Source organism: Gossypium raimondii, chromosome 9 (genome assembly GCF_025698545.1).
Source record: "Gossypium raimondii isolate GPD5lz chromosome 9, ASM2569854v1, whole genome shotgun sequence".
Taxonomy (NCBI): Eukaryota; Viridiplantae; Streptophyta; class Magnoliopsida; order Malvales; family Malvaceae; genus Gossypium; species Gossypium raimondii.
The window spans coordinates 24,326,279-24,337,527 of NC_068573.1; the positions used below are offsets into that span (position 1 = coordinate 24,326,279).

Sequence of the window (11,249 nt, forward strand, 5' to 3'; positions counted from 1 at the left end):
TTGAGAAGACGATTCCGAAAAATTAATGTCAAAAACGCTTCAAGCAGTATGCACTGTCAGCAAAAGTACTGAAAAAAGCTTCCACATGAACGCTCTTTTTATACAGTAGTTCCAGAAAAATAATTAGAGAAAACATTTCTAAAAAAATACTATAAAAAACGCTTCAAACAGGATGCACTGTCAACAAAATTACTAAAAAAGCTCCCACGTGGACGTTCTTTTTCTACAATAGTTTCTAAAAAAGTAATTTTGAAAAGACGGTTCTGAAAAAATAGTGTAAAAAACATTCCAAACAGGATGCACTGTCAGCAAAATTACTGAAACAAGCTCCCACGTGGATGCTCTTTTTCTACAGTAGCTCCTGTTTGGCCTTAGGCTATAAATGAGCCAAATTTCATTCTCATGTTGCATAAGTTACAGCAAGAAAAGTTAGAGAGGCTAAGAAGAATAGAAATTGAAGATGAGTGAACATATTAGTGTTGTTATTTACTATGATGGTGAGGTCCGTGACACCGAGAACGGCGTTGTTTTTTTATCGGAGAACACAACGCGATTGGTTTTAACCAGAATATAGATTTGACAGAACTTCATAAAAGAATTAAGTGCAAAATCTTCAGAACGACGCCAATGAGAGTTTCATCTATTAAGTATCAATTTTGTGCTTCAGTTGATCCCGTGACATATGACTCATTTTATATCAAAGGTGGTCGTATCTTGGAGACAATGGTGCAGACTCATCTCACTAGTGGATCACCTTAACTTGAGTTATATGTACAATTTTCATCGCCAAATGAAGTATTTGTGACTTTAACACCTACTGTTGTTCGAGAGGAATACACGATCCTTGCCCGACACTCCATTATGGGAGGCAGAACACGGAAGCACTTGTATTTAATGGCAGTATGGAATACACAACTTCTGCACGACACTCTGTTAGTGGATAGAACATTCACCTCAGTGGGTCGATGTTCGATGCTGAAAATACGTACTGGGAAATGACATCAACTTCTAGCGGTTGGCAATCCACATCTTATTGGGGATATTACAAAACGTCCACAATAAGGGATAATATACTCCCTACAATGTCCACCGGTGAGGGGACCTCGTACGTTGCAGATGATGGTGAGTTGGATGATAAGTCTGATGTAGATCTACCTCGAAAGCCCGACCCCGATGGTACAAAAGTTGTATTATTTTTTGAACCGGAGTCTGTTCCAACCGAACCTGAAGACAGTGAAGAGGCTTCAAATGAAAAAAAGAAGATATGCGATTCACGGTGTATTCATCTCCAGCCCACATGCATAATGTCAATCTATCGACAGATGATGCGTTGGAGTTTCTAGATCTACCACACAGAAGGTGTGACCGTACAAGTTCATCATTAGATTCAGGTGAATTGGAAGTTGGTAAGGATTTTTCCAGTAAGGATAGTTTTCTTGGTGCATTGAAACAATTTAGCATCATGAACGAGGTTAACTACTACGTGGTTAAATCCAAATTCGAGAAGTTCGAGGCCAAGTGTGCAGTACAAGACAGTACATGTTCATGGAAAACCATGGCTTCGGTTAGGAAAAAGACAAGCTTGTGGGAGATATAGAAGTACAAAGGTCCACATATGTGTGTTGCCGCTACAGTATCCCAAGATGAATTCAGATATGATAGCTAGCTTAATACTACCGATGGTGAAAGCAAATCCCAAGGCTTCTGTGTCAGTCTTAGTTGCCAATATTTGTAACCAATTGAGGTACATGCCCTCTTACCGCAAGGTCTGGATAGCTAAGCAGAAAGCGTTAGAAAAGATACATAGTGGGTGAGATGCTTCACATATTGAGGTGTGGCAGTGGTGTCAAGTCTGGAGAGGTACATCCCAGGTTGCGTAACAGACCTTGAAATGGGCTCTACATACTACAACGACCACTTGCTCTATGGATGCCAAGTGTTCAAACGTCTATTCTGGAGCTTTAAGCAATACCGGGATGCATTTGTATACTGCAAGCCATTGGTACAAATTGACGGTACCTTTATGTACGGTAGATATACCCATCGGCTATTGCTAGCTGTAGCACAGGATGACGGTGGGAGAACCCTTTCAATTGTGTTTGTAATAACACCGGGGGAGTCAGGTGGTGACTGAGATTTTTTCTTTCTAGGTTGAGAAAGCATGTCTGCCCCCAACCTAATATCTACGTTATATTGGATCGGAACACTAGAATACTAACCTTAATTGAGCGATAGGGAAGCATATAAGATCGCATACACCATCGGCGTTGTCTAAGGCACGTTGAGTCCAACTATTACAGATAATATCGGTCTACCGCTGAATGACGATAAGTGACCAACATGGGTATTTAATCTCTACTAATATAATTTCGTTTGTAATATTCAATTTATTATGAATGGAAGAGTAGTATGTAATTTTCGCTATCAACTTATATTGACAGGGTACGAGATCAATAAGGGTCGTTTTCATGAGATGTTGGCAATTTTGCGGTCAGTTAACGATCAAGGCACAAACTACCTCTACAACATACCTTTCGATTAGTGGACACAAGCATATGACGGTGGCCTACGATATGGTCATATAAACTTAAACCTGGCTGAATGCATAAATTATATTCTAAAAAGAACACGTCATTTGCTGATAACCTCGGTTGAGCAGAAAACATATTTTTGTTTGACGGTACTATTTCCAAAGCGAGCAGCGAGTTATAAAGGCCAAATGTAGGGAGGCCATATATGGTGTCGGAAGGTATTGCAAGAATATAAAAAGGCGAATGCGCGAGCCAACACCATGCATACAGTCTGTCACAATCACGACAACATATAGTTTTGTGTGACAGAGTTCGACAGACCGGACCAAGATTACTGACGGGTAATATCATGTACACCAGAGAAATAAGACTTACGACTATGGGACATTTGACGCACTTTGTTATCCATGCACTTATGTAATTGCAGCTTGTCAGAATCTCTATTTGGATCCAATGAGCTATGTTGACGATGTGTACAAAATAGAATACATGCACAACGTGTAGAGACATGTATTCCCACTGGTCCTAGATGAATGTAAGTGACTGCCTGTATCGCTTGCTCCGTTTAAGTTGTTACCGGATAGAGAATTGCGTCGTAAACCAAAATACGTGATAATATGGATATCAGGGAAAGAACGAACCAACAGAAGTTGTGCGGATGGTGTAGGAACCTAGGTCATACAATTCAAACATGTTCAAATCGAAATAGTTGATAATTGCTTAAATGAAACTATGTTGCATTATTTCTATTGCCTTATTCAAAATAACTTCTATTTTATTAAATAGGACAAAATATAAAAATAATTTACTATTAAAATATTTAAAAAAACTTTTATTTTATTAAATAAAATAATATAAAAATAGTTTGTACAAATATATGAAAAAATCAATGCATATGCCAGTCGAAATTAGTGCCACGTGGGGGTGGTCGACGGTTACGCGTTAGGTTCCTTCTTGGTTCAGCTTCTGGCGAGGGTTGTGGTTGTTCTAGTTATGGGTGTTGGAAGGATAACCCACTTTAATAGAACAAAAAATGCGGAGGTGTTTGCATTACCCACGGTGGAGGTATTTGAATCCCATAAGGCGATGGGGATTGGAAATGGGATAAGCTCCCCATAGTGCCTCGTGCGATCCCTCCTACGATGATGGCATACATATCGTCAGTTGAGTCGAAGTCATCAGGAAAAGAAATGCACCGGTCCATGCATTCCAACTTGGCATAGGATTGAGAAAATGAAACATATAAGGGCTAAGATACGCACCTGACATAATCTGAAGGGGCTGTAGTGTGGGCGTCATCGCTTAAGGCGTTGGGCCCGATGATTGTGTAGGCACTGTTGATGGGCTCGCTCCGTCATCCCTTCTTCTTGGATATAAAGGGCCCAGTTGGTCCCTTTCGACACGAATTTATCGATGCCTCTGCTCTTTCGAGAGCAAATATGGCTTACCATGGATCCTAAACCATGGCATGTAATCCGACGCACACGCTAACTCTAGAACGATGATCGGTTCGCGAGTAGGTATATGATCGTACTGATTTTCCCACATTTCTATATATTTCGACAAGAATAGCGACCAATGTGTATTCGATTACCGTAAGTTGATTTTGTGCTCATCATCGAACACCTTAGGTGTCACAGAAATCGATTGTCGGAATCTAAATTGCCACAATACTTTATTCGTCTGGTGCATCTCGACAGTAACATAGTTAACCAATAGGACCTTAACATGCCAAATGTTCAGATTTTGAAAGAATTCATCTGGAATTACTGCGCGAATTGTCGGATCCTCGTATGGTATCCATTGAAACTATATGAACATGATAAAAATATTAGTTATATACATAATATTAAATACTAAGTACGAAACGACTATGTTATACTTACACGCGCTTCCGACCGTTGGTCTAATAGAAGTCATATGTCTTCAAGAGCGGTAGGTATTCCAACATAACTCGTCGAATGGTACCACCTAATTAAATAAATTTTTAGTATAAAATTATATTTTAAATCTATGTAATAATTTTAAAATCTAATATAAATTTTACCACGTTATAAGTGGGAATGTATATGCGTGGTTCACTTAAAGACGTAAAAATAGAAAGCGAAACTGAGCCTATGATTGTAGAAGTGATAGGCAACATTTGATTTTGGTTTTATTTGGTTTCATCTCCCCTCACATCTCCCGGTACAATGTTGCCAACACGGTAGACCCCCAACTAAGTTCGTCAACTGCTCTAAAATCAACGAGTTTAGCAGTCATCTCAGATGTACGAGGTTTCGTGACAAGTCTGGCATCAGATAACCTCTAATGATCTCAAAGATATATTTCTGAATATATCGTATTCTTTCTGCTTCAATCGAATCATTCCCCAGCTCCGGGAATGTGTCTCGTAACCAGCTCATCTCGATCCGACCTCCGTAAATATTATCCAGAATCGCACCCAAAAGATTGTAGCATATGGCTCCCCAATCAGCAGATTGAGCGAACCCAATGAGTACGAATCCATCCACCGGTAATCCTAATTGTAACTGCACGTCCTCCAAAGTGATGGTACACTCTTCGCATGGAAGATGAAATGTGTGCATCTCGGGTATCCATCTTTCTATGAAAGCGCTGATGAGTTTCGAGTCCAACTTGCACCCCCGGCCTATATTGGCCACGTGTCAAAAACCCGTTTCGAGTACTAGACATATTACAAATATACCATTGTAACACCCGATCTACAGACTGTTATAAAAAATTATAAAATAAAAATTAATTAAAATTACATGAATAAAAAAATATTAAATAATATTCAAAAATTGAAATTAACCTTTATCATTTTCATTTATTCGATAGAGATATGTTTATGATCGAGACGAATTAATTCTCCAGCCATTGCTAACATGATCAAATATCTTAGAAATTATAAAAAAATAATGCTAATTTAGAAAAAAAAATTAAAGAAAATAGCTAATTAAAGAGAGCTTTGAGAAATATAGGGAAAATTTTGAGAGCTTTTTTGAGAATTTTTGAAGAAATGCTTGTGTGAAAAAAAAAGGAGGGGGGATTTTATAGTTTTTTTTTATCGTTGGACCCCCCAATGATCAAAATTTTAAATGACTGTTGGGGGTTAAAAACATGGGCTAAAATGCGTCTCTGAGGGAGTGCTTTTGTCATGTTAGCAAAGCGCGTCCACGTCAATACGTTTTTTACTGACATGGCCAAAGCGCTCACTCAAGGACGCGTTTTACTGGAATTTTCCCTTAAAACGCTTCTACATGGACATGTTTTAGTGTTTTCGGCCATTCTGGTAAATAATAAATAAAGTGGCCCATATTCATAAATAAAGTGGGAAATGGGCTTTTATTGGTAAAATGATCAGTAATTTAAGAGTTTTCTTTAATATATTAAGCTATTTATTTTTATTTCTCTAGGTGCATGAAGTTTAAGTCGCAATTTTGAATCTAAATCAATATTTTATCATAGACCAGTGAGGTTTCATTCGTCCATATTAATTAAACAAATTACAAAAAGATCATAAAAAAACTAAAAAGTAAAAAATTATAAAACTCGATTCAATCATCAGTTCAATCGATTTTTAATCTGGTTCATATCGATTACCAAGTCAATTGATTCTTTACCTTATTTCGAACCAATGTATTGGTTGGTCCAATTCGGTTTCATCAATCTTGATATAAATGTAGTATAAATTAGGTTTACTATTATATTTTACTATTATTTACTAATATGTGTATGAGAAGGTTATTTTTTAGAATGTTGTTTTTTAGGAGTATTTCGACATTAATAAGTGTCAATTTTCTTTATTTTTGTTAAATAACGTGCAGGATCTATGTCCAATCATTTCGTGATGATGAATGGTTAGTACCATGAACTCGACACTAGTGGCTGTCGAGGTCCTGATGACAGCAAGATTACATTTTACGAATATTGCCCTTGTATGCAGAGTGCTATATTTTTTAATGGTCTAAAACCCTATATTCTTTCTCACAGATGCCATGATTTTCCATGACCATCTGTTGTCACACATTACGCACTTGGCCTCAAATTTCTCCGATTGGGATTTTGTAACGTAGAAGTTTACCCCATGCTTTATGTTGTATCGCTTGCAGCAACAAAAGCATCTTTTGAGGAAAATTTCATGCAAACTTGTAAATTGCCGACATCTAATGAAGAACTCGCATGGCCCAGTCTTTTATGAATGAGTTCTGGAAATTTTAACCCACTTTCAGCATTAAGGTCGACATTATGTATGTAGGTCGGAGGTGCATATGCCATGTCAACTGAAAACGCTTCCTGTGGGGCACGTTTTCACCCCTCTTTTTTCAACTAACCCTTTAACCCGTGAAAACTTTCTAGAAACCAAGAATCCTTGTCCTCAATTTTTAGACATCCCGGGAATCCTGAGATAATTTCAAATACTCGTGGTACATGTTTTGTTTTCTTTTCACTTCTTGTCCGCTTGTTTGCCTATATAAAAAGGGTTTCCTTCCCTTACTCCATAAACTCTCTCGGCCATCACCTCTCAACCCTAAAAAATTGTCTCTTCAATTATTTTTTTCAATGTTAAAATTTTTCGATGGAAAGATTTATGTGTGTTTGAGGGAGGCATTGTGCTAGCTTTAAGGTGTGGTTGAGTTCACAATAATGCGGTGGCACTTGAAGGCCCATGCATTTCATTTTCTATGTCAAGATGAAACTATTTGCCTTAGAAGCTCATCACATTGCAACTCGGGCTCAGACTTCGCGGTGCTTATTCAGCCACGGGTTGAAATATAACTACGGCTCGTACTTGACGAATGTTAATGTGCAATCCCGGGTTAGAGTATAACTTGAGAGCCCTATTGATAGTGGTTATGCGGTCACGTGTTCAAGTTTCACCTCACTAGAAGAATACGGTTTGTAAACCCCATATATAAGTTTGACATCATAATCATATGGAAAAACTTAGGGGCTTTCTAGTATAATCACCTTAATTTTTTTTCTCCGCTTCCACCAAACGTAGTATTATTAACCTCTATCTTTTCCAAAACTTGTGATGGAGTTGGGGGCAAGAGGACTCTTATGGGGAAGTGATTGTGGCATTGGAGAAAATGTGAATGTCCTTTCGGGGCAACAATGATTGTTGTGATTAAATAACTCATTAATAACTACAATCGCTACCCCTCAACTTGAGTTTTACCTTCTCTTAACCATCATAATCACTCCTCCTAAGAGTCCTCTTACATCCAACTCTGTCACAGGTTTTTGGTAAGGAGGTTAATGATACTATTTTTGGTAGAGATGGGGAAAAAGATTAATTTGATTATACTGGAAAGCACTTCAGTTTTTCCCTATGATTATGATCTCAAACTTATGTATCGGGTTTACAAATCATCTTCTTCTGACGAGATGAAGCTCGAACTAGTGACCACATAACCACTGTCAACCAAGCTCTCGAGTTATAGTCCAACTCGTGACCGTACATTAACATTCGTCAAGTACGAGCCATAGTTATACTTCAACTCGTGACCGTATAAGCACCTTGAACTTAGAGCCTCAGTTGCAATGTGATGGGCTTCTAAAGCAATGGTTCCATCCCGACATGACAAATGAAATGTATAGGTCTCCGAGCGCTATCGTATCACCGTCAACTCAAATATACCTTTAAGCTTTCATAATGTCTACCTCAAACACAAACACAAATAAATTTGTCCCTACAAATTTCCAACCCTAAACCCTACAAAAAATCGTAAATCCTAAAAAAATTGATCGAGAAAGTTTTCACTTCTCTCTCCAAAATTGACCTATTTCCCTAAATATCCCAGAAATCGGTTCAAAACCATAATTTTTTTAATAAATGGCTTTTTTTTTACCAAAATCGGCCAAAGAAATTGACATTTAGAGTAAGTAATTGACACTTATTTACAAATATGGTAGTGTTCTCTCCTTTGAGTAAACTCTAAAGAGCTTATGAAAATAGTAAAGAAATTTACACTTAGAGTAAGTAATTGACACTTATTTATAGATATGGTAGTATTCTCTAGTTAATGTAGGATTAAAATTAACATTTTAATAAAAATAGTGAAGAAATTGACACTTATTTATAGGATAAGTGTGAGCATGAAAGTGTTCTCTCGCCAAGGTGGGATTAAAATTAACTTTTAATGAAAATAGTGAAGAAATGAGCTATGGAGTATTTTTTAGTCAATGTGAGATTAAAATTAACTTTTAATAAAATGTTGAAGAAATTTCCACATTTAATAAGATAAATGTGAGATACAAGAGTGTTCTCTAGTCAATATAAGATTAAAATTAATTCTTTAATAAAAATGGAGAATAGGTGAGCTATGAAAGTGTTCTCTAATTAATGTAGGGTTAAAAATAACATTTTGATAAAAATAATGAAGAAATTGACACATTAAAAATAATGAATAAAATGACACTTTTATATAGGGTAAGTGTGAACATAAGAATATTCTCTAGTCAATATAAAATTAAAAATAACTTCACTAATACAATATTAAATTTCATATCAAATTTCACTGCTAGAGTGACCAATCTCACTACCAACCATATTTTTAGCCTTACCGGAACTAATCTCACCGCGTGATACAAATTATAAGGTTCTAAATATTTCTAAACTACAATTTGGTCGACATTTAAAACCTTAAAAGCTCTCCTTCGCAATGATGTTTATCAAGAGCAAGAACACGTATAAGGTCGGTGTTACTTATCTAAACTACGATTTGGCCGACGTTCAAAACCTTAAAGCCTTCCGTACGAATGTTCTTTATCAAGAAAACAACATTTATCGTTCGGTCATCGGTGTAACGTATGCTCGAATTTTGCATGCAGCTGTACATGGAAACAGGCTTTTGAGTTACATAAATCATGGCTTCTTCCATCTCTCACACCTTTATATATGACTTGCTGGTTCAATTGTTTGAAGAGCGTTGTGTTTAAGAATTGTTCTTTTGGGTAAAATCAAGAGAGATGAGTCGTTGGTTTGTGATGTGCCTTTTCTTAATTTCCCTATGCTTTGCTCTCTGCGTCCATTCACAAAGCCCTCCACAGCAGGTGGGATCTCCCTCTCCAACTCCTTCGGTTGGTGGTAGTCCAGGGTCGGGAGGTGGAGGCGGCGGTGGTGGAGGTAGTGGTTCATCAGGTGGCTCTGGGTATGGTTCAGGAAGTGGTGGTGGTACTGGAAGTGGGGGTAGTGGAGGGCACGGAGGCGGAAGCGGTGGAGGTAGCAGCAGTGGGCGTGGTAGCAGTGGCGGTGGCTACGGCTTCGGAAGTGGAAGTGGAAGCAGTGGAGGCAGTGGTGGTGGAGATGATGGCGGCAGCATGCCTAGGAAGGTTGGGAAGAATACTTAATCAGGCTCCTGATAGAAGCGATAAAAAGTACTAGTGTTCCCTTTCCTATATATGTTTAAACGTATTGTGGAAACTACTTTGTGTGTACTTAAGTTCGTGTTTTTCGTTGCTTGTTAAGTGTTAATCAAGTAGTTAAAGCTTGTACATGCAGAAGCATGTTGTGTTTTACGAATAAAACAAATTAAATAATGTGATAATATTTTTTACATTGTCAATGGTCTAGTTTTTAAACGTGCCCATAAAATATAATAAAATATTAAAATAAATAAATATTAAAAAATATACATGACATTTTTAAAGTGCTTATGAAATAAATAAAAATACAGTACTGTACCAAATATTAACCCTTAAATAATTAGATATTTCACAATTTTTATATATAACTAAAAACCTATCACGTGAAAATTAAATACTTGAAACTAATTAATAATAATACATGAAATATATATGATATTAAAATAAAAATAGATTAAATTATGAGTAAAATGAAATTTAAATATGTAAATGCATCATATTAAGAATATTAAAGGTAACTTTTATTTTTTTTCTGAATAAAAAGAATACTAATTATTTTTATGGCGTTGTATCAATTTTAAATCAGGTCGAGTTAACTTACATTACCAATATAATATTGATGGAGTATAAAGCAATTAATATGTAGATATTATTTTAAAATTAATTAAGTTGATATTTTATTAATGTAAAATAGCATGGATTTATTATTTTAATTGACCTTTTAAAATAAAAATAAAAGGATTTAGGTACCATCAAATAATATAACTCATTTTAATTATTAAAATATTTTCGTAATATCTCTTAATTAACTCGAGATTTATTATTAAATTTGGGCCTTTAGGCTTCCGAGAATTACTAGTTTTTATAGGTCGAATTGTACTTCCCTAAATTACATAGCTTTCGAATTAGACAATTCAAACTAGAAGTTTGATAATTGGCAACAGTTTCTTGGTGGAATATCTGACTCAAATGTAATCATAGAAACTGTTTAATTGCATATAAATAAAGAAATAACATCATTTCTTTATTAGAATGGATGAGATTTTCACCATCCCTTTTATCTTTTAAAAAATTAAAAGAAAATGTAAAATAACTTAGAAGAACAAGAAAATTTTCAAATTTTCGAGATAAAGTTCTTTCTTCCTTATACTTTTATTAGGATTAATGTGATACAAATTTTAATAGTAAACAGTGAAGGTGGAGTCAATTTGGAAGTAAAGGCAGAGAAAGTTAATTGTAATTTTCTATTAATTTTATTTATTTATTTTTATACTTTTCATGTTGGTTTTATAGTTTATGTTCGGGTTTCATCGTTGTTCATTCTAATAATGTCGTTTTCAATTG

General features: G+C 36.0%; 1 protein-coding gene across 1 annotated transcript; it reads left to right on the forward strand.

The window, feature by feature from the left end:
* The first annotated feature begins 9,509 nt into the window (after window positions 1-9,509).
* On the forward strand, window positions 9,510-9,890 carry LOC105797527 (putative glycine-rich cell wall structural protein 1). The gene has a single exon (XM_012627486.1). It carries the CDS (start codon window positions 9,510-9,512, stop codon window positions 9,888-9,890), a length of 381 nt encoding a protein of 126 aa, XP_012482940.1.
* Window positions 9,891-11,249: the final 1,359 nt, after the last annotated feature.